Source organism: Sceloporus undulatus, chromosome 2, assembly GCF_019175285.1.
Source record: "Sceloporus undulatus isolate JIND9_A2432 ecotype Alabama chromosome 2, SceUnd_v1.1, whole genome shotgun sequence".
Taxonomy (NCBI): Eukaryota; Metazoa; Chordata; class Lepidosauria; order Squamata; family Phrynosomatidae; genus Sceloporus; species Sceloporus undulatus.
Genome location: NC_056523.1, coordinates 157947247 through 157971646, shown reverse-complemented (window position 1 = coordinate 157971646; position 24400 = coordinate 157947247). Strand labels below are relative to the sequence as shown.

General features: G+C 39.8%; 1 protein-coding gene across 5 annotated transcripts; it reads right to left on the bottom strand.

The window, feature by feature from the left end:
* Positions 1 to 850: 850 nt before the first annotated feature.
* On the bottom strand, positions 851 to 24234 carry LOC121922942 (sterile alpha motif domain-containing protein 9-like). 5 transcript variants are annotated; one of them, XR_006102265.1, is made up of 6 exons: positions 23557 to 24234; positions 22479 to 22804; positions 12808 to 12916; positions 10984 to 11036; positions 4836 to 10067; positions 851 to 1643 (listed from the first exon to the last, which is right to left on the bottom strand). XR_006102265.1 is itself a non-coding variant. In XM_042452899.1 (4 exons), the coding sequence occupies exons 3-4, from the start codon at positions 10985 to 10987 to the stop codon at positions 5347 to 5349; spliced, it is 4725 nt and encodes a 1574-aa protein (XP_042308833.1). In that variant the 5' UTR covers positions 10988 to 11036; positions 22479 to 22804; positions 23557 to 24234; the 3' UTR covers positions 5344 to 5346. The 5 variants fall into 5 exon arrangements, 4 of the variants coding, with proteins under 4 accessions (XP_042308833.1, XP_042308831.1, XP_042308834.1 ...); XM_042452899.1 differs by lacking the exons at positions 851 to 1643; positions 12808 to 12916 and having other exon boundaries at positions 5344 to 10067; XM_042452897.1 differs by lacking the exons at positions 851 to 1643; positions 23557 to 24234 and having other exon boundaries at positions 5344 to 10067; positions 22479 to 22974.
* Positions 24235 to 24400: the final 166 nt, after the last annotated feature.

The window sequence follows — 24400 nt, the reverse complement described above, 5'->3', positions numbered from 1 at the left end:
TTTTCTGGCTGTAGCCAAATATGTACGGTTACAATCAGAATTACACATCTGTACATGCTACTGATACTTGGAGGATTGGAGAGAAGTATCTCCTCAGTTTTGACCCACTGGCTTCTTGTGCACTGTAGGGGAGAGGTTTTGAATACTCCATGGGAACTGTGTTCCCCTTACTTTATTTAATCTGTATTGTTGTTGTGTGCCTTCAAGTGACAGGCTAAGAAGAGATGGCATGCAAAGCCATTTTTGAGGATGCGTGAAGAGTGGGGAAGAGGAGGAACAGGCACACCTGTTCCTCCTCTCCCCCCCCCCCCCCCCCCCCCCCCCGACCTTCAGTTGCCTCTCCGGAGACAGTTGAAGGCCTGGGAGAGAGGGGGGAGAGAAGGAATAGGCATGTGCCTATTCCTCCTGTTCCCCACCCCCCATGTACCATAGATTTGCCAACACGGCCTTAGAAATTACTGCCTATTTTTGGGGTGTGACTGCATAGAGAGAATAACAGTGGACCCTCTGTATTGGTGGTCTTTGGATCTGCTGATTTGTTGCCTGTGAATTGCCACAGCCCAAATTATTCAGTGGTGAACGTACATGCTTCAGCACACGCGTGTTCTTCACTGCCATTGAATAATGTGGAGGCACCTTTGTCTGCTTTTTTGTTTTGTTTTGTTATGGTGTCTGGGGGAGCACAAGCAAACCCCTGTGGATATGGAGGGCCCACTGTACAGAGAACAAACATGGTGGGGGAGAGCTAGGAACTATATAGAACTCCAAGGTTTCTCTCCCTTTTGGAGTTGTCTGAGTGTCCCCCAAATGATACTCTTAGTATTCTTAGAATAGATTTTAACTAGTTTTATTTTGCACTTCTAAAAATTAAAATGGAGTATTTCACCTAACAATAATATTAGGTTTTTCAACTATGCAGCTGAAACATCTATAATATATAATAAAATACAAAAATATATTAATCAATAAGAAATTAAAGCCAATCATCACAATCCATCTATAGAATGTGTACAAAAATATACATATTTTACATACAGCTTGATCCACCAGACTGTGGATATGATCCAATGATAAAAGCAAATGAATATAGCCACACAGCATTTACATGAAGTTTATGCATTTTCCACCAGGAGTTTCTTACAGATGTTCTGTCTTCAACCTCTGTTATGTTTAACTATATATCTCCCTAGACAGTCAACCACATCTAACCATTGAGGGAATGGAAAAGTGAGCCTTATTGTTGAACTTCAGTCTAGTAATTAAAAGGAAGACCAAAATATAGAAGAATGAATGGCAAGATGAGTGGACAAGGCCAGACAGCAGAAAGCAGCTAAAAGTAAGGTGAGCAAAACGATAGGGATAAGCTCTGGAAGGGACAGCCAATCTAGCACAGATATAAGGAATCATGAATGATCAGTTGATAACAGCTCTATATAATACAAACTTATTTAAGTATACTTAGGGAAACAGACCATAATACAGATGCCCTATTGGGATAGAACAACTAGGGCTGGAGCAAAGAGGCATGAAAGAGCAGCCTGAGTCTGCTCCGGCTGGAAGTGGTTTGGAACTGCGCTGTCCACACGCTGCGCTGTGAAAACAGGGGCAACTGTAGTTGTAGGAGTGCTCAGTTCTGTACAAACCTTTTTTTAAATTATTATTATATATTTTTTAAAAGTATAACAGCTTTTTCTTTTTCTTTTACATTGATTGTACATTTTCCATTTCCCCCCCACAATACGTACAGATAAACATACAATCATGTTCTTATTCCCACTTATCGTTTATACATTCTTCTTTTTCTTAAATAAAACTTCCATCCTCTGGAAACTTACTTTCATATTGACATTTGAGTCTGTTAATCTTAAAATTATAAATCAATATTCAACCAGTTCCTTCACCTTTTCTAGTTTATATTAATATCTGCTAATTTCTTCCAAATTAAACATGAATTTTTCCATATTTGCCTATTGTTTGGTTCTTTAACTCAAAACTCTTTTGTAATTCTGGCCATACATCATTTTTTCAACCTGGAGTATTCCTTTCTTATGTTTCTGTTATGATTCGTCATTACCTAGCTCTATTTTTGCGGTTAATCCTGTGTTTTCTGTATTCGATCAATATTATCTTTGACTATTTACAAGAATATTCTTCTTCCTTTACATGCTAATATTTTTCATATTAAGGCCTATTTATCTTGTTAGAGATTTCTTGTTTACATACCCAGAAGTATACTGCTATACATTAGTATTACAAGCTTTTCATAATATACATTTCCATTTAATTTTTAGAAAATTATAAAAAAAATTTCCAACATGATTGTACTTCTTCTTCTGTTTTGTTTTTCATCCATGCTGTTAATCTGTCCATTTCAGCTGTCTCGTAGAGCTTGATAATCCATTTTTCTAAAGATGGTATTTTCGTGCTCTTCCAGAATTTCGCATATGTTATTCTTGCACAAGCTAATGCATAAAATATGAGTCTACCATTTAATTTCATCAATTCATTATCTACCATTCCCAACAAAAACACTTCTGGAGTAAATGGGATTTCAAGTTTTAAATCTATTCTCAGACATTTATATATACCAATCCAATATTGTCTAGCTAACTTACACGTCCACCACATATGAAAATAAGATCCAGTTTCTTTTCTACATTTCCAACAAACAGAATTTACATTCTTGTACATATAAGATAGTTTTCTGGGGGTGAGGTGCCATCTATATACCATTTTATAGATATTCTCTTTTATTTGTTGTGAAGTTGTGTATTTCAAATCTTTCAACCAAACTTTAACCCAGTTTTCGTATTTTAGGTTATGGCCTACATTCTGAGCCCATTTTACCATAGTGTGTCTGACTACTTCCTCTTCTGTATCCCATTCTTGCAACATTTTATAATAACTGGAGATCAGTTTTGTTTTTCCTTTTAGCATGATTTTTTCCCATTGCGTCTTTTGAGTTTCTATCCCCTTTAACTTTTTATCAATTTTCCATCTTTCGTATAATTGTCTATGTAAATACCAATGGCATATTATACCTGTTTCTCTTAGTTCTGCCTGAGATTTTATTACTGCTTCTCCTTCTGGATTAATTGTTAATAAGTCTGAATAATATAGCCAATTGGGTTTCCCTATCCCTTCTTTACCAAAAAAAGCTTCATGAGGGGAACAACATTGTGGAATGTTTTTACAGAGTCTTATTTTTAACTTTTCCCATACTGATAATAAAGCTCTTTTCACAATATGATTTCTGAATTCCTTGTGTATCTTGTCTTTATCGTAAAAGATATAACCATGCCAGCCATATCTCATGTCCCCTCCTTCTAATGCTAAGGTTTTTTCTTCATTCAACAGTATCCAAATAGATAACCAGTTTAAAACAGATGCAAAATAATACAGTTTCAAGTTCGGTAAGCTCAGGCCTCCTCTACTTTTACTATCACACATGATCTTCTGATTAATTCTGGCTCTCTTCCCTCCCCAGATGAACTTTGAGATATCTGCCTGCCAATTTTTTAGTGGTTTAAATGAATGCAATATCGAAATAGTCTGAAATAGAAACATAATTTTGGGTAGTACATTCATTTGTATTACCGCTATCTTTCCAAGGAAGGATAACTGGAGATTTTCCCATTTCTTTAGGTCTGCTTTAATTTCCTTCCATGTTTTGTCGTCATTGTTATGGTAGAGATCGGTATTTTTGTTTGTCAGTTTGATTCCCAAGAATTTTACTTCTTTTTCTAAACCAAAACCACTTTCCCTCAGTAGTTTCTGTTCCTCTTTACTATCTATATTTTTTGTCATCATTACAGTTTTACTTTTGTTAACCTTTAAACCAGATATCTCCTCAAAATCTTTCAATACATTCACCAAGGGTTTAATTCCTTTCTCGGGGTCTTCTAATATAAACACAATATCATCAGCAAATTATCTTAATTTAAATTCAAACTTTTTAATTTTTACACCTTGAATTTCTTTCTTGCCTCTTACTGTATTACATAGGGCTTCTAAAACAAAAATGAAGAGAAGAGGGGACAGGGGACATCCCTGTCTCGTACCTTTAGTTATGCAAAATTCTTCAGTTTTTTCTTGGTTAATGATCAATCTGGCTTTTTAATTATTATAGATTTCTCGAATCCATCTTAAAAACACTGGACCTGCTTCAACCTTTTCTAACATATAAAGCATTGTATCCCAACAAACATTGTCAAAAGCCTTTTCCAGGTCAGTAAAAATTAGCACTAATTTTTTTCGTTGTGATTTTCAAAGTTCTAATACGTCCATTATAATCCGTGTATTATCTTTAATCTGTCTCTGCGGTAAAAACCCTGATTGATCTTCATGTATCCAGCTTTTCAGTATCTTCTTCAGTCTTTCAGCAAGTATTGTTGTGAATATTTTGTAGTCTGAGTTTAAGAGTGAAATTGGACGATAGCTTTTCATGTCCAATGGGTCTTTATTTTCCTTTAACAGAATAGTAATGTTTGCGTTGTTCCATGTGTCCGGGAATTTACTTTTCCCTATTGCATTACAGGTTGATTTTAACGGTATTATTAATTCCTCTTGAAACTCTTGATAATATTCTATTGGAAGTCCATCAGGACCAGGGGATTTCCCTTTTTTCCCTTTCTTTATCGCTTCTATCACTTCCCCTACACTGATTGGATTATTCAGTATATCTCTTTGTTCATCTTTGAATAACAATAGATCAGCTTTATCTAGAAATTTTTCTATTTTGTCTTTTGATAGTTGATGTTTTTTGTATAATTCTGTGTAGAAGGTTTTGAATTCTTGTCTAATCTCGCTTTGGTTCATTGTTAGTCTGTACAAACCTTGACTGATGAGGTTCACATTTTTTTCTGTCCTCGTAACTACAGTTGACTCTCCGTATCCATGGATTCTGCATGCATGGCTTGAAAATACCCTCAATTACAAAAAGCAAACCTTGATTTTACCATTTTATATAAGGGACACCATTTTAATATGCCATTGTATACAATGGGACATGAGCATTCATGGATTTTGGTATCCATAGGTATGTGTGTTCCTGGAACTAAATTCCAGTGGATGCCATTGTATTTAATATCTAAAAACATTTTCCGTAATATGCTGTGTTTCATAGTCAGAATTGACTTTTTCTGAATTTTGAAGAGAGAAAAAATGTATTAGATTGAATCTAGATTTGATCATGCTTGGGGTTTACCCCCCTGAATTAAAGGAGATTTGTGTTAGTCTTAACTGACAGCATTTCAGTGAGTCTACACTAAATATGACCAGGTCTGGATCAAACCCATTATTTCTTTGGGTAGTTTGCAATTTAATACAGTACTGATAGGACATTTTCTACATTTTCACTCGAATGTCATAGGCAACAAGTCCATTAAATGAGAAACCAAGATAAAATTTTACATTTTCATTCCCAGGCGGCACTGAATCAAAATGCAGAGGCAGAATTGGAAGCTGTCCAGAGTGCCCCATTGCAAAAACTCTGCCATCTTCTGTCCATCCATTTACCCTTTCCAGGATATTGTGTACTTCTTCTATTTTCCACACTTGACCATTCTGCCAGTTTTTTCGACGCTCATCCAGGGAGCCTTTCATTAGTTTATCAATCTTTGTCCTGGGCACAATCTTTGCCAGGCCATAGCCCTTGCCCAAGAAAAAGATTGTGTAGATTCTTTTCTTCCTTGGGGCAACATCCTTTATTTTGATATCATGCAAGCGCTTCAAGGTATCGAGGGCGGACTTTAAGATGTCATCTTTATCTGAGGAAGAGACTTTATCCAAAGCACCATCAGGCCAGTAAAGTAAAGTAAGCAAAAAATGAGCACTGGCAGGGAAAGTAGTTTTCCACTTTTTAAAGAACCTCTTGCTGAGTTCTCGGAGTGTGCGTAGGTCAAGGAGTTTGGAAGAACCAGGTGACAGGCAAGCGAGAGTACAGTGACACAATATATAATTTATAAGGTCTGTATCCTCTAGACTCTGTGGGTCTTCTGAATATAAGCTTATTATTTTTTCCAGACTTTGAACGGATTTCTTATCATTCTTATCTGAAAGGAATGAGAGAATAGTGGTGACATTTCCACCACCATGTTTGTAAATATTCATTTGTCTAATCAACTGGGTATTAGATCCTGCACCATTTTCTTCAGCAAGTGTATCAGAACTAAAAAATGTTGCATAAACCTTACATTGTCTTTTGAGCCATCCTCTAGGGTTATAAACTTGTTCTTCTCTCTTATCTTCATCATCTGTTTGGTTTTTATCTGTTTGGAAGTAACTTAAGTCCTCTGAAATCCAGTCAAGAGCATTGTAAATATTTTGCCGTAAGCCCTTTAACCGGCTGTGGAGTTTTCCCCATGGCTTTTTAATATCTTCTGGAATGTAATCTGTAAGTAAATACTGGACAAGTTCAGGATGCTCTCCTTTTGTGTCTTTAGGAAATACATCAAGAGTAGATAGCAGTTTCAGTAGGCGACATCCCACTTCTACTTCTCCAAAATAACCTGAGTTATTCATGGTATCCTTTTCAGATTTTGCAGCCTGCTGTGTGGCTCTAAAGCACTTCATAGCCTTAAGGGCAATTTCTATAATTTGAATGGTATCTTCAGGAGTGTCTTCATCTGATTTTTTGTCCACCCTAAAGCTAAACCACTTCCTATACACCTGCCCTTCTGTGTCTAAAATAAATGAATCATTTGGCAAACGAGATTTGGCTACTTCTGCCCAGAGTTTTGCATCCTCAAACTTTTCATAAACATAATGCAATCTGGCAAGTTGTTGTGCAAAGAATGCATCTTTTCCCAAGCATTCATAAGCATATTTTAAAACCTCTATGGCTTTTTCTGGGTTTTCTGTGTTACAGACATGCTCAATGAATGGGGAGAAAAGGCTGTCAGTGTTATCTCCTCTACTCTTTTTATCACGCCTTATGAACAGATCTCTGATGAATTTTATAAACTCTTCCCGTCCAAACCGATGCTGAAGAAACGCTTTCTCTTGGAGAAATTCCATGGCAATTTCACTCTGAGTCTGACTTCCTGAGAGCTGATTCAGTATTTCTTTTGCCACCAGGTGGTGTATTATTCGAATAGATGAAATATATGTGGTGGTTTCTCTCAGTTCAATGAAAATAAGCCGTGCCTGTTCACTTAAGTTACTTATGAAATCATACTGCCTTACTGTCATTTCTTCATATGGCATAAGTCCCAGGAAAGCCTCACAGTGAGATAAAGAGATGTATGAATTATGTACATAGAAATTGAGTAGGGCAACATATCTCATTAAACTAGTTTCCCGGGAAGTTAAGTCTATATCTTTAAGCAAGTGTTCTACAAATTCTCTCACGTATGTTGTTTCAAACTCATTACTCATGAGAACAAAAGTAAGTATGTATTCCAGTTTAAAATCCTTCTGATTTTCAAATTTTTCTATCTTTGTTCTGAACAGGCTTTTCTCTTTATCTGTCAGTTTGTGAGTAACAGACACTGTATCCTGAGGGGATGCTTTGCAAAATTTATCAGGGGCATTGGACCGTTTACAGCACAAAAGGATGAAAGAAGGCCTGGAAGAACGTCGTTTGTTAGACCCCATGGCATCTGTTAAAGCACAATTTAATTCCTCAAGGTATTCTTCATCATAATCTTCCACCAAAAGGAGGACTGGGAGACAGTTTTTGAGGTCTTTTTCATCATAACATTGGAACTCAACTGCATGCTGACAGACAGTAGTAACTGGATATGTGGTTTTGATGACAGCACAACGTAAATCTTTTCTCTGCTTCCACAGCACTTGCCTTGCAATGGTACTTCCTCCACTCCCAGGTTCATGAAACACTTTAAGTTTAGCAACAGAATACCGGAACAAACTCCCATATACAAAATCATTCAACATTCTAGACACCTCCTTACAGGCTTCCCTTTCGATAATTTCCCCACACTTCCTTTTATCAGCAAGCCAAAAATTTTTCCAGCTGACTTTTTTACCCCTATAAAACGTTTCATCTATCATCTGTATTTCTCTTGTACTCAGAAAATCTAATTTGATATCATCACATTGGTCAGCACACAATATTTCAAGAGAATACATTTTCTCTTCTTCCAGTGGGGGAAGTACACACAGACCCTTTGTGGAAACCGGTAAATGTCTGCAATTAGTTGTAGAGGGCAGCATGCTTTGGATGGTAGCATCCACATGGCTTAGCTTCATGCCTACAATACTCCGCTGTTGTAGTGTCTCAATGCTGCAGGATGTCTGTGCTAGATTAGCCCATTTCTCATAGTTTTCTCTAGATTCTGAAAGGCATATTATGAAATCCATGCCATTCATTTCACTGTAAAATTCATGGAAGGTGTCTACAATTGGTTTCTCTACAGGTGATAATAGTAAGAAGAGCACCAGAAAAGATCCCTTTGGGAGGAGGTCATCACAGATAAAAGATACTGCTTTTTTCAAATACTTTCTCTTTGTTCTAATCCAAGTGTTTTCATCACAAGTTTTTTCATTACCAAGGAAGTCACTGCGTCCATTGCAAAATATCCAGCTTTTCTTAACAAATAGGCACAGATGTTTTTGAAATTCAGTTGTGCTCATCTTGTTGTCATTGGAATAATTTTGCAAAAAATGAGGACTGGTTGCATGGTATTTTTTGTAGTTGGAGTACAAACCTGACACATTGGAGTCTTCATCAAAATCAAACACACAGAAAATGTTAATGTGCCTCAAAAAGTTAATAGATTTAAGGTCTTCCTCTCCACATTTGTTGGTAACAAGAATGTACCACATAGAGCTGTCCAAGTAGCTTTTGCCATCTGTCAACAAGACAGATAATTTTCGCCCTAAATTTTCCGGAACATCTGTTTGATTTTCATGACTGGATTCTTCAGCTTTCTTCCTCCAAATGTCTCTTTCTTGTAAATCCTGAATGAACGTCACTAGATTTTCAATTGTTACTGGTTCAGAGCTTGAACCAGCTCTTTGGAAGGCAATTTTATCTTTTTCTAAGTTTACCTTATTACTTTTTTCATTAAAATTTGGTAGACGTACTTGAAAAAACTTTCCTTTTATAATGTCAGATAATGGTTCAATGTCAACTTCTACTACAAAATACTGTTCATGGCTATCTGTCTGAATAACTTCAATGAAAACTGGAGGGTGAATACATTGCCTTGCAGCAGCTTGAACATTTGCATCAAAACATTTCCCTATGTAATCTAAAGCATCAACATAAATTTCTGTCTCTCTAATTGGTATCCCAATGATTTGTCCATGTGTCCAGCCCTTTTTCTCAACACGATCCATCACTCCAAAGTGAATAGTGCCATTTGTTCGGACATTCAGGCAAGCAGAAGCAAACTTTATCACTTCACGGGCAAATTTTGCTTGCAGCCGTGGTCTGTCCAGCAGAGCAGCAGTATCAAATGACTTGTATTCATGGCAAGGACTGATTAGATTGAGGACTCCCGTTTCTGGAGAAAGGACTGCATTTCTAACATATTTAAAATTAGTGTTGTTGGTGCTGAATGGCCTGAACGTGCTCAAGCGTACTCGATCATGCAGAACAGAAGTATTCTTTGTGCTTTCCATTTTGCTCAGAACATCACTTGTGTGTGCCATGACTTCTTTATTTGAGCACTGTGGTTCTGAATCTCTATGTAGCAAAGAAACTGGTTTAATGTCAGATGTGTGTTTCTCTTTCTCTCTGTCACTTTTACCTTCTTCAGTTGATGTATCTGTGTCTCTGACTTTTGGTTTTTCCCTCCTTGATGAATTAGTTTTGCTGTGGTCTAATGCAGGCATTTCCCTAATGGTTTCATAAACTTCTTTGGTGACATCTGCCCCACTATCCTGTTGCAAAAGCTGATCTCTTTTCTGCATTAATATGTGGATCTGGCCTTGTTTCATGCCCATTCTCTTGAGGAATTTATCGTCTAATATTTTGAGTGCTGGGCCAGTTACTTCCTCTTCACAGAGCTTTTCAACATACATCCTTTTAATCCCAATGGACTCAAGCCAACACTTAACATGACCCTCATGCCATTCATCCAGAGGTAAACCAGTGTGATCTGAAAGTAAAAATTGGTAGGTTTCAATATGGCATCAACTATCCTGCAATCCTTCCTATATATTTAAAATCCTGCATGCATTTAGTCAGAAGTTCATTTTTAGAAAAGTCAAAATTGAGAAATTAAAAGTTCTCAAAATGTATGAGATGATCTCCTGTTAAGATAGGTGTATACCACAGAAGACACATGGCTTCACTTCATCCATCCTTAGTTTTTGCATTTTATTATATTTATATTTTCATATATATATACACACACACATGTTCACACACAACAGACTAATGAGGATGGTAAAATAAAAGGTCAGAGGATCACGGTCTCGGTTTCCAGCAGTGACCATTTCCTACTGGCTAGGAACTGTTGCAAAGGGATTTATTTTTGTTTGTTTCTATAAGTGGGGAGTTGTCCAGTACTGTATGGCTTCTCTTGCATTCAGCATATCCCTGTTGAGGTACAAACCTCTCCTTCCAGCTGTGAGAAGGCTAGAACAGTACTGTGGTTAAAAGTGCCAGACCAGGTTTAGTGAGATAAGGGTTCATATCCCCAACTCGGCCATGAAGTTTTAGAAGGTGATAATGGGCAAGTCACTGTTCTGTCAAGCTAGCCAACCTCTCACAGTTGTGGCTCGATTAAAATAAGGGCTGTGAAAGGTCCATACATGTTGTTAATTATTATTATTATTATTATTATTATTATTATTATTTATATACCGCTTTTCCAAAACTGATCAAAGCGGTGCACAACAAAGAATACAAAATACAATAATCAAAAATAACAACATGATATATACATAACATTAAAACTTGAAAATAAAAATTCAATCGCAATTTAAAACCATAAAAATGTTAGCTTTAGTTGTATGGAGAAAATGCTGGCTCATAGCAAAGTCCAGGCTGCTGGAAGAGGAGATACATACCCATTTTGACTTTGAAGCTGAGTGTTTTTTTGGTGGAGAACTAACAAGCAGAGCTGAAAAGAAAAATAAATTGGTGACTTGCAACAAAAAATGAAACATAGTGCTGGAAATGTATACTTATGTTACAATTTTGTTTTTAATGAAAATTACTAACAAAGATATTTTTAAAAAGAGAAATAATATGGTGAAAGATATACGGTAGATTTCTAGCATTTGCTTTGCAGATAGGTTGAATGAAATTTTTAAACACTCTAAAACAGAAGACACTGTTTTCACTGTAGACAAAATCCACAAGTAAGACTATGGTCCAGAGTCTCTTGAATCTAGGAATAGCCACAAAAATGGAACCACATTTTTCATACCTCTGATCTAGTGCCAGTTCACTATACTGAATTACCAGGATAAAAGTAAGGACAGAATGACACATTTATTTACCCTTTGTTAAGAGGGAAATGTTCCCATTCCGATTCTCCTCTTCAGTAATACACCAACTCAGATCTTATTGGGCCCCAATTCCCATCATCACTAGCCAGCATAGTGAGCAGCGAGGGGTGATAGAAGCTGCAGTCCAAAAACATCTGGAAGGTACACATGTTCCTCATTCCAGATACAGGATGAGTCTCCCTTAGCCAAAATGTTTGGGACCAGAAGTGTTTTGAATTACAGAATACTAGTATTTGCATATATATCCAAAATGAGATAGCTTAGAGATGAGACCCAAGTCTAAACACAAAATTCATGTTTCATATATAGTTTATACACATACTTTGAGGGTAATTTTATGCACAATATTTTAAATAATTTTGTGCATTAAACCAAGTTTGTGTAGACTGAACCGTCAGAAAGCAAAGGTGTCATTTTCTCAGCCACTCATGGATAGTTTTGGATTTTGGAATGATGGATAAGGGAACCTCAGTCTGTATAATAATTACCAGCTCTTTGCAGGTATGATTTCTATCTTACAGAATCCCCCCCTGGAGCCATCCAACAAATTGTTTTACCAGCTGAAGGACAGGAGTGAATCCTATGATCCAAAAGAGAAAATTGGCCCAGTATTAAGGGTTAAAGCTTTACTGGCTCATGCAGCAGAACACACCAGAAAATGTTGCATAATTTTTAATTAACTTTCCTGTCAGTTAGCAAGCATACTGCTTCAGTTTCATGTAATCTTCAGTCTTTCCTAGGAGATCCATCAGGTCTCCACAGCAGTTTAATGGTCTAGTAAGGAATGGATATGCAGGGTTTCAGTTCCCCGCTGTTTTACTCATCTGTTTCTTTATGATTGAAATCAGGAGTGTTCCCACCATAACTAAGGTGGCCCATTTGATGCTTACTGCTTACTACTTAAGGTACAGTGTGTAAGATAGAGTTCAGAGATCTTTGTGGAATACTGAGAAATTTCTCCCAACAATAGACATCAGACTTAGACTGCAATGTGCATATTTGAGCAAGGAATTACTTGTCCAGGGCCTTCCCAGTTTGTGTGGACAACAGAAGACCTGTTGTTTCACAAAATACTCCCAAACACTACAGTGGACCAAAGGAATGGCAACAGAGCACTTTTCCACAGTAGGGCCTTTCTGAATTGGGTAAATCAACTAGTGGATAAATGATAAAGGTGTCCTTATTATTATTTTTAAATACACTTCTCCTCCTAGATCAGTGGTCTCCAAACTGTGCCTTTTAAGAGATTTTGGACTTCAGCTCCCAGAAGCCTCAGCCATGTTAGCCAATAGTCTGGGATTCTGGGAGCTAAAATCCAAAATCCCTTAAAGAGCACAGTTTGGGGACCATTGTCCCAGACAGACTGACCACACACTTTACCTTGTGATTCCAGTGACATGCACATTCATAATCTGGAAGTGTGCAAAGCCTGAACTAGTACCATGGCTGTTCTTGGTGTTCCATGTTATAATTTGCCCACTGTGTGATCCTAGGAAAGAGGGAAGTAATTTTAGAAGTTGGTGTAAATTCAGTTCATGTGATTTTGTTGATCCTTCTGAGCAGAATCATTTGAAAACATCTGAGAAACAAACTGTAGTCCCCTGGACTCCACATCCACTAATATCTATCAACAAGATGCTTTCATCATATCACCACATAGGAGATTTTCACACAGGGACAGGATAGGGATGGGATTGCTCCTTCATCCTTATCCCATCCTTAACCCTTCAATGACTGCAATGGTGCAAAAGGCTTTCAAACTGTAGCCCCAATCCTTCCATTAACCTGTCATTAAAGTGGAACTGCATTAACGTGAACTTCCAGCCAATGTCATTTTAATGACACATTAATGGCAGTATCTGTGTGACTTAATCTGAAAGCCTTTCATGCAATCACCATCATTTGTGCTTCCCGGACGGGATAACCACAAATCCTATCTGAAAGTCCTTCCTGCAATCATGCAGGAAGGGCGGGAACATGACAGGACAGGGACAGGACATCCCTTGTCTGATAATCCTGGTTGTTTAAGAAAATGGCGTTCACAGTATCTGAAACCATGATCAGTTTGAGGGTAACTAACTTACAGATCAAAAAAAAAAATCTGTTTCCTCATGGGCACCAGTGAAGCTTCTTATAAATCAATCATGAAACAAGAGGTTTCAAGTGAAGGATATTAGGGAAAATAACCCTATCTTCTGGTTCTCTCCTGGATAAAACAGCTCTCTTGTTCTGCCCCAGGCTGCCTGGCAGGGAGGTAAAAGCACAACTTCTTCCCTTTTGAGAAGCTCTGTGTGCAGCATGAATGCTCAAAGTCCTTCCTATCTATGTTGTGACAGGGTTTTAATTTTTACACAAAATCTCCACTTGGGAAAAAGTGGTGCGTTTGGAAAACTGATAGAGGTGCAGTTGGATGAACAGAAAAATTAGACACATGTTATAAATTGGAGATAGGACATTGGAGTGGAAACATATAATGGCATGAGCATACAGAAATCCTGGTGCAACTGTTTAGTAAATCAAGGATTAATGTGAATCCAGGAAAAACAAAGAGGCAAGACAACTCTGGAAAAAAAAAGCAGGAACTGATTACTTCATTATTAAACCAAGACAAATTTATAAAGGAGTATAGTTCGCCCTCCATTTTCATGGTGGAATCTGTTCTGGACCCTCATGAAAACAGAGGCTCCTGCATATTCAAATCTCATAGGCTTCAATGGGGCATGTGCCCATGTGCACACCTGTGCAAGCGCACCCCATTAAAAATAGCGGAGGTTGCTCCTCCATGGATTTTCAAGGTCGCAAGTTAGGAGGAGAAACTGTAATTGTTATTCTGCTGTTGAATTGCTGCCTACACCTCCTCCTGTTATACACCAGCCAACAGGATCATGGTTTGTTTATTTTTTCTTAATCATGGGATATCTGAGCAGATATATCCATGGCTGGAAAATCTACTTTTTTAAAAAAAAAACTGCTTTGGAAGGACAGTTAGCCTTTGCTTGCAATTTTCTTTTCAAAAGGGCTGCTAGTACAGTCTGCTAAAAATAAAAAATACAGCAATAATACAATGAAACACTGAAACCAATAAAATTAATTAAAAAGAGTAAAATAAAACCATAATAATAATAATTTTAAGAAGCAGAGCTCATGTACCTTGGAATTGTGAAGACAACAAGATTTCCCAGGGATTTAAAATTGATGGAGGAACAGGGAACTACAGTTTCTCACCAGTGTCCTAAACTATATCCCATCTGAATGGGGACCAAAAACAGCAAAATGCAGGCCTATTACTTTGTTATAGTTGTTAGCTGCCTTCAAGTTGGTTCCAGCTCAAGGTGACATCTCCAGGAATCCCTATCCTCCACTGCCCTGCCCAGGTCCTGAAAGCCCTTGCCCCATAACCCCCCTGACTGAGTCTATCCATCTGGTTTGTGGTCTTCCTTTCTTTCTTCTCCCCTCTACCTTTCCTAGCATTACTTTTTTTTTCTAGTGATCCATGCCTTCTCATGATGTGGCCAAAGTACGATGGTCTCAGCTTAATCATCTTTGCTTCCTCTGATCTGTTCAAGAATCATGGTATTCTAAGTACTCTTCTCCAGCAGTACGTTTCAAATGAATTGATTTTCTTTCCGTCTGCTTCCTTCACTGTCCAGCTCTTGCATCCATACATAGTAATTGGGAATAGAATGGCCTGAACGATGCTGACTTTAGTGCTCAGTTGTATGTCTTTGCTCTTTAGTATCTTTTCCTGTTCTTTCATAGCTGCCCTTCCCATTCCTAGTCTTCTTCTTATTTCTTGACTGCAGTCTCCAATCTGGTCAATGTTTGATCCTAGATACGGGAATGCTTTAACTATTTCAATTTCCTCATTGTCTAGATTGAATTTGTGTATTTCTTCTGTGGTCATTCTTTTGTTTTCTTTAAGTTCAGCATCAGACCTGCCTTTGGACTTTCATCTTTGACCTTCCTTATTAACTGTTCCAATTCCTGAATGTCTTCTGCTAATATTATGGTGTCGTCCGCATATGACTAACATCTTCAATTTTGTGTCTCCTGTATGGTTTTTAACACTTGCCTGATGAAGATGTCAGTGGAGCTTTGAAAGCTTGCAACATCTATACTGTATTGTGCATTTTGATCCAATAAATATATCATTGTTTGGTGGATTTTTGATGTTATTGGCTAAGCTATTTTGGTAAGCTTTAAGTGTAGTGCCAGAAGGGGGCAGCAAAGCATAACCTTTTCAAAAAGTGTTAAGTTTCGTTTTACTGCTATCAAGCAGCTTATAGTGAGATCAGGATGACTTACTGTATGTCAAGAGAATCAGAGTCAGAAGGCGCCTGAGTCCAAACCCCTGCTCAGTGCAGGAATTCTATCTAAAGCATCCCCAGCAGGTAGTTTTTATTTTATTTAAAAATCAAGCTTACAATAATATACATTATGTGCAAACGAATACATGGCACTTCAAGCTGTTAACATTTTCATAACGATTTATGTTTATATCACACTTAATGTCAAAAGTCTGGTAAGTAAAATTCCCATACTGTTAGCAAGACTGGATTTTTATAAATTTTGGAGTGTGTGGAGTTCCCTCTGACCCCAAACTGACTGTCCTTATGATGAGGCAAGGAGACCAGGTAGGCCACTCGCATGAGTCAGGGCAGGATCCCCTGTAACCAATGCTCTGAGAAATTCCCAAAAGGTGATGTGGGAGTTGCTAATGGGACAACTATCACCTTCAAGCTTAAGACAATACAAACTGGTTGTTCATAGTCTCACACTTGATGGGCTGGTGATCAAATCAACGACCCACCCATCTGCCTGGTTTTCATCCCCTGATTGTTTCAGACCCAACTGCAATGGCAATGCCATCCTACACCTTGGTTTAACAATGTCCAGGCAATCAAACACCTTTGTCTAGGCTCTGGCTTAATGGCTTGGCCAGAGGCTAGATTTTCCCTGTAAGAACCTTTGGATTTGCCCAGTCAGTGTGTTACTTTAAGAATACAGCTTGGCTTCATGCCACACTAGACTTTAGCTCCGGCTCAGCCTACCCCCCCCCCCTTCTGTTGGAGTGTCTTATTGCCCCACTTGACCCCCTTCCCCTGCATTGGATTCCAGGAGAAGACTACTGGAGTAAATATCACCCTCAAATCTTTTCCCATTTTTCCCTCCTTTATTTCCATTGAGTCTGAAGTGTGTGTGTGTATATATATATATATATGTGCCTATTGCTGGGTGTGTGTGTGTTTTTCCTTTTAATAAAAACCAAACCTTAATTGAAGAAGCCTGTCTCTGCACTATTTCTTAAGGAATTAATTGGTCCTTCTGTAGACAAATTTGTTTTTTTTTTTTTTAAATTAGTCTTTATTAATTTTCAAATAAAATAGCCATAAATTCAAATCACAATCACAAAGTCTCTATTACAAATAACAAATTAAAATAGCCAGTTATTCTTGTGTTTCTTCCGTATCTTCAAATCTTCATACACCCCTTCTTTAAATATCTACTTCCTTCTGTTTCAGGTATTGGAAAATAACTATATTAAAAAAAGAAAACAATCCCGCTTCCACTTTGTCAAATCGTTTGGTATATAACACAATAGTCCTAATCACTCATCTTTTGTACGTTTGTTCCCATCTCATACCTTACGATAATCTTAACAGCTTTTAAGAATAATAAAAAAAAATTCCATATATTCCTGGAACAATTTAACTTCAATATCATACAAACTCAAAATTGTATATAACCCTTTATGGTACATAATAGTCCCTCTGGCTGCTACTCTTAGCTTTCTCGTTTTTCCCTTTAGCCTTGTATTCTTCTCACTTTGCACCATTTCAAAGCTTGTTTCTTCCTGGAGATATGGTTAGCTATAACAGGTTAGTTCAGCTTTGTCCAAATCTTCTTATTCAATTTCTAACGTCCCCAACAATAGATCTTTATCCGTTGGTAAATTATCTTCACTCCGAGTCTCTGTAGCCACTTTGCTTCCTCCTTCTAATGAAGCTCTCCTTTCTCCAAATGTAGAAGTTTCTCTTGTCTCACTCGAAGGGGAGTTTCGAGTTTCCCCTTTTTCCTTTTCTTCACTCTGTAGCAATCTCTTATAGAATTCCTTTGCTTTCTCCAGTGAGTTGATTTTAAATCTTCTTTCTTTAAACATAAAGACCACGCCTTCTATATTTCCCCATCTATAACTAATATTCTTCCTTTGTAGTAGCGCGGTGAGGAACCTATATTGTTGTCTTTGTTTCAGTATAGATAAGGGCAAGTCTCTATAAATTTCCACTTCCACATTATCAATAGTCAAGCCTTCCTTAAAGTTTTTTTGAATAATTCTCTCCCTGATCCTTGAGTTATTAAAACTTACCGCTATGTCACGCGGCAGTCCTTTTTCTTGGGCTACTTTGGAAAATATTCTAAACAACTTATCAATTTGAACATTGATCAGATCTTCCGGGGAGTCCAGAAAATTGGCTAGGGCTGGAATTATTTTTGTCTCCAAATTTTCTCCTTCTGTTTCAGGGAGGCCTCTTATTTTAATTGCTCTATCTCGTTGTTTCTTTTCCTGTGCCCATAGAGCTCTTTCTTCTTTATTTTGTATTTTCACTATCTCTTTGATCTTATTTTCCAATTCCTCCGTCTTTCTTATATTCAAATAAACTTCCTCCTTAATTTCCTTAAATTCCTTGTTCAGACTGTCAATTTTCTTCCCTATGCCATGTATTTCTGTCTGTAAGTCCAATCTTATTTCTTCCCTTAGGCTTTTCTGTTCATCCCTTATTTCCGCCTTAAAAGACTTTTTGAACTCCCGTAGTTCCTCTAGTATTATTACAGTTAAATCCTGTTGTTTATTTGGCAGGTCTGTAGAATCTCTTCTATTTCCTGAATGTGTCCAACTCATATTATCCTTTCTAGTTTTTGTTTGCCTTGTCTCCATTTGATATTATTTATATCTTACTTCTGATGTAACAAATAATATTAAGCCAGAGCCAGAAATATAGTCCAGAATCAACTCAAATTCAAGGGCACCTCACTTTCTTTCTTAACTACTTGTCTGTATTTATATTCTATCAATAGCAGATCTAACCGGGACTTTCCTCAGGGTGTTATTTCAAGGCAGTGATCAATTGTAATAACAAAAGAAAAAACTACACCTGCCTGTAATTAGCCAAATGCCCACAGCGAAATAGAAAGCCTCTTTAAGCTTTTCAACAGATCGTTATCAGCTGAGTTGGATGCTAGCAGTTCTCCAGCAGCTGCTCCCAGCGAGTTTCCTTCACTTAAAGAGATACACCTTATTTTTAAGGCTCTGCCAAGACCGCCAAAAGAGAAAGATCCAGCTCCAAGTAAAAATCAAAGTGAGAGAGAGACAAAACGCAGCTGTCTCCTCATTCTCTTCTTCTCCTTCTATTAGCCAGAGATAGACAAGTTTCCAAAGTCTTTTTTGTTATTTCCAATCCGAATCCACCCAAATCCAAGACTAGTGAAACCCTGTGTGGGTTTAAACAAGGTTTCTTCTGATGATTAAAAGTTGTAGCCAAGGCTGGTACCTGAAGGTTAGGCTCACACCGCGTCGGCTGCCTTGCGACTCTCGTCGAGACCTCTTCCTCTCCCGCGACGGCTTCCCAGCACAGGAGGGCAAAGAGGACTCTGGGGACCCCGACAAGCCCTCGCCCCAAATCTCCCTCAATTTGGGGACTTTTCTGGCTCCAATAGATGTAGATATATATTGGAGCCTTAAACAAGTCCGCGGTGGACCTTCGGAGACAGAGCAAAGCTACTTGCCTCCGTTTGCCTTGACGTCTCAACCGGAAGTTCCCCTGTAGACAAATTTGGAATAGGCCTTGAGGAGTCGGCAGGACATCCCTCTCAGCAATTTGAGCTAATTAAAAATCCCTTTAAGTAGAAACTTCCTAACAATACGTACAATTGAGTATACTAGTCCACATCTTATCTGGACAGTATTTACATAAAATATAGCAGTGCACCCCTAGATCTCTGCCAGTGGTTTCTGGGGGAAGGGAGAGAAATCAAAATCCACAGTGGTAAGCAGTACTAATTCACATAGATAACATGTTGCAATGCAAATATGGATTTACCTTGGGTGTGTACCTTGGCTTTTTTTGCTCATCTGAAAGATAATGAGAAGCCTATACAACGACTCAGACAAGGCTGCAAATTTCCTTATGAAAACTCATGGGCAAAATGTTTTGCCTTCTATGGCGGGTTACAGACGGGCAGGGGAGGACGTCTTGGAGGTGTATTCAGCTGAATGCGGAGCCTCCAGACGGCCTGCCCCGGGGGCGTGCTTCAGGTGTTGGAGCTTCCACACGGGGGGCAGTGAAGACACCTCACCTGGGTCCGTTTCGGACCCGGAGCTTCCATACCGCCGCCTCGGAGGACGCTGCAAAAAGAGAGGCAGCTTCCGCACGGGCGGCCCAAACAGTGTGCGGCAGTGTGGCTGTGAGTGTGAATGAGGCGCAACTGTGCAGTCTAAAGCTAGGCAGGAGTGCTGTGAGGTAGCAATCTCCAAACTCTGTCCTTCCAGGCATTTGGACTTCATGTCCCAGAATCCCAGACCAAAGGGCAAGGTGGCTGGGGATTCTGGGAGATGAAGTCCAAATGCCTGGGAGGACAGAGTTTGGAGATTGCTGGTTTGGGGGCCAGTGAGCCAGGCATGGTGGGAGGAGAGAACAGGAAGGGTAGAATAGATAGGGCTGGGAGGGAACACATGCCCTGGGAGGCAAAATGATGTCTTTATGGGACATCATGGGACCTAGTGCCTTGTCAGTGCTCCCTGCCCCTTGATCCCAGGCCCTCTCTAGTTGCCCTTTGCCTTTGGGGGCAAGTTTAGAGGGCATCAAAAGGTCTTGGGCACATTCAAACTCCGGGGGTCTCTTTTTTTTTTTCTTTTGCCGCATGAGAAGTGCGCAGCTTCGCAGCTGCAGCGCTAAGCAGCGGCGGCAGAAAGCCTATGGGCACATTTAAAGTGCCCAAGCCCCTTTAAAACAATTGTGGTCTCCTGCCAGCTGGTGATCAGCTGGTGTTGGCATCCTTGTCCGCTTGCACTTTGCCAGTGTCAGCAGCATCATAGATGCCTCCTCTCCTTTGGTCCCCGCGCTCCTGCTGAATCTGCAATGCGCAGCCACAGCTGTCTCCGCTGCCACCGCTGTCCCCCTGCCATCTCCCCTCACCTCCTTTGTACATACAATATTTACAGTTTTAGCATTTTTTATTGTTAGGTGAAAATGGCAGAGGAATGTGTGTAGGGGTGCACTTTAAAGTCCAAACTTTCCAAGCAGCGCATGCGTACATGTTGCTCTAGGGTTAGGGTTAGGGTTAGGGTTACGAGGCTTAAAATGCACCACAGCTGTGCCTCAGCTTCCACAGCTGCATGGCAGCGGACGTTGCAAGTAAAGCCTGACTGCAAACTGCGCATGTTCCAAGACCCCAACTCACTATGCGACAGAGCTTTTAAATGGGCAACTTAAAGTAGCGGCGTAGCAATTCTGGTGTACCGGTGCAGCAGCTCTCATGGCTTCTTCCACTTCTCGATATGTGTCAGCATTCAGGTAGGACTGCTCCAGTTTCTGCAGTTACTCCAGTTTCTGGGACCATATAGCTATCAGGTCAGCCATCTCAGTATGAGACCAAGACGTCCCCCTGCCTTTTTTCGGGGTGCTGGTGGATGGCTGAGCCATCCTGCCTGGTGGCAAAGGGGAGCTGCCACACAGCTGTGCCAGGAGCAGCCAAACTGTGCCCGTTCCCAGGTGAAAATGGCGCAGGAATGTGTGTAGGGGGTCACTTTAAATCCCAAACTTTCCCTTTTCACTTTCTACAACCAAAACATCCGCCGGCAAAAGTTACAACTTCCCGCGGTTCTAGCAACGCATGCACACAAGTGGCTCTAGGGTTAGGGTTATGAGGCTTAAAATGCGCCGCAGCTGTGCCTCAGCTTCCACAGCTGCATGGCAGCGGACGTTGCAATTAAAGCTTGACTGCAAACCACGCATGTCCCGTGAACCCGACCCATTATGCGACGCAGCTGACACGGAGCTTTTAAACCGGCAACTTATATTTGCGGCGTAGCAATTCTGACGTATCGGTGCAGCAGCTTACAGACGGAGCTGCGCACGTACGCATCAAACAGAAAAGAAGCGGAAAAAAGCAGCACCTTTTTAATGCCGCTTCTTCCCGCTTGGGGCGTGCGGGGGGCGTGTTCATGACGGCATTCAGGTAAAGCCCGTCTGAAGGCTCTACCTTCATGACGCCATGAGTACATCCCTTTTTGCCCGTCTGTAACCCGCCATAATCACCTTCCTTTTTCAAAAACAAAATTAAAGTTGTGAATCTGACCAAGAGGCAGCTGGTCCCTATGACTGCAGCTCTTTTCTTCTTGACAGAGAGATCTGCTCTCATTGGCAATGACTTTATCACAAGCTGTCCAGGCCTACATCATGCAATGGCTTATTCAGAATCCAGTCTGAATGCATTCAGCAAGGCAGGCCCCCTGCTCCTGAACACAATACTGAGACAACTGCAACAAGATGTAGTAGCTGAGGATGGATTAAGCAAGCATACCCTCAAATATGAGAGGGCATGAGAGCCAGCGTAGCCTAGCGGTCTGAGTGCTAGACTACAACTCTGGAGCAGAGTGACCAGATGTCATAACTGCAAAGAAGGACAAGGCACTGCAATATATAAGGCATTCAAAAAAGGGTAGGGCATAGCAAAATAAAAGCTACAAAACACTCCAATTATAAATCCATGCTTCTTAATCCTGCTCAAAAGGGAGGACATTTTGCAATTCCTCCTGGACAGAAATGTAGGACACAACTTGGTCACCCTGCTCTGGAAAGCAGGGTTTAATTTCCTTCTCAACCATGAAACCCACTGGGTGGCCTTGGGCAAGTCCCAGGGGAAGGCAAGGGCAAACCTCCTCTGAACAAGCCTTGCCCAGAAAACCTTGAACTCCAGAGCATGGAGCCGTGGCAGTTAAAGCGTTGTCAAACCGAATTATTCCTCCAGTGTGTGTGCAGCCTGTTTCTTACCTTGGGCAGCATGTTGCATGCATCCTGCAGCAGGTGGCTTCCAGAGGGCTGCAAACGTTTGGAGAGGCTGCTTTGAAGGCAGAGAAGGAGAGCTGTGAGTTACAGCCTGGTGTACCCACAGTGTAGAGACCTGGCCTCCCCCAAAGCAGGCTTTTGGAAGGAGGGAGCAATGGAAATGGGTCCAAGGCTTCCTTCAGCTGCCCCGCCTATTTATTTATTTATTTGTTGGGCGGGAAAGGCTTGGTTCTTCCTCTTCAGCAGCAAAGGGGGGTGGCTACTGCCTTTTCTTCTCTTGGCTCCTCTCAGCTTTCCAGGCAAGGCTCCTCCTATGGGAAGAAAAAGAGATGCCAGGGGCAGTGGGGCTGGGAGGAAGGATGTGCTTTCACTTTGAAACAAAAGGAGTGGCTTAAAAAAAAAGGCTAAAAAAATGTTAACTGTAGCCTCTACATTACGAGCAGTTTCCACAGCTGTAACTGAGCACATCTCCATCTAAAAGCCCTGAGGAAAATTCTCCCCCTAGGCCTCCTCAACCTTCTGTCCAAGACGAATTCCAAAACGCCCTCCATTCTGAGCAGGACTAAGAAGCCTACTTGTCTCACTTATATGCTGAAAATGTCATAAGAAAAGCAGGATTAGAATCAGAAAAAAGGAGCGAAGAAATGAGGAAGCAACATTAACAACCTAAGATAGGCAGACAACACCATATTATTAGCAGAAGATATTCAGGAATTGGAACATAGACTCTCTTTTGAAAGAAGTCCTCCTGAATCTCCACTCCACTTCTTTCTGTCTATAGTGACTAGGGAGTTTATCATGCAAAGGTGATTGGAAGTTTATCCTGTGAATATCCTGGGAAAATTGCATAATTACATGAAACAATTTCACACGACGTTGCACGAAACCCAGAGTGAATTAGAAGAACAGTACATGTTTACTCACAAGTGAATCCCATTGTGCTCAGTGAGATTTACTCCCAAGTAAATGTGCTTAGCATTATACCCTTACCTTATCAGAAATAAATTTCCAGTGTGATCTTAGACAACTGTTCCGTAGCTATATGTACATTTAGGTTACTTACTCATCCTTTGTGCAGTTGAATACCCACAGTTGGCAGCTCTCATGTCAATGCCTTAGCCAGTTTTAGCAGGATTCATTTTTGTGGTTCCATTGTCAGAGAGAGCTAGATGAACTGAATTGCTCAGAAACAAGCTTTCTGAAGACTTTGGAGGATTGTTATGTAGTTGTGTGGATATTCATGTTCTTAATCATCCTTTGTCAATGAACAGTTTAACACCCAGCACTGGAACGAGGAAGCAACCATACAAGTGCATGCGTGCTATCAGCCTCACCCAGTTGCATCTTGTGGTTGTACTGTCAGATACAATTTGACAAAAATATTTTCTCAGAAAAACTTTCAGTGCTGTTTTAAGAGATGGCCACATGTTTGCATCCTTGGATCATGAGACTGGTGTAGCTGATAATATACTCTGGAATCGCTGAATGTGCACAAGTTTGGTACATGTATCATGGAGAAACAGATGTCGTCCTATGTTGGTGTCACTACACTGAAGCATCTGCCCTCCACAATTATGGACAGTTTTAAAGAAACATTTTTACATCTATCACTGAAAAGGGTATGTGGGGTGAGATGAGGTGCTGTTCTAGAATAAGCAATGGAGGATTTAGATAGTGCAGTCTCTGATGTTTTATTTGCCATAATCCATTGCAGTTGGCAGGACTTAATATGTCACATTTTATAAAGCTTTTTCAATAACTGGTGGCCTGCATCCCCACCCTGTCACCCCTTGGAACAGAAGTAACATTTGTCATTTCAGACATTGCTGCCACTTCAGTTCATAATGTGGCCAGGCTTGTAACATAGCACTAGGAAAATTTAGTATTGTTGATATAGCTTTCAGACA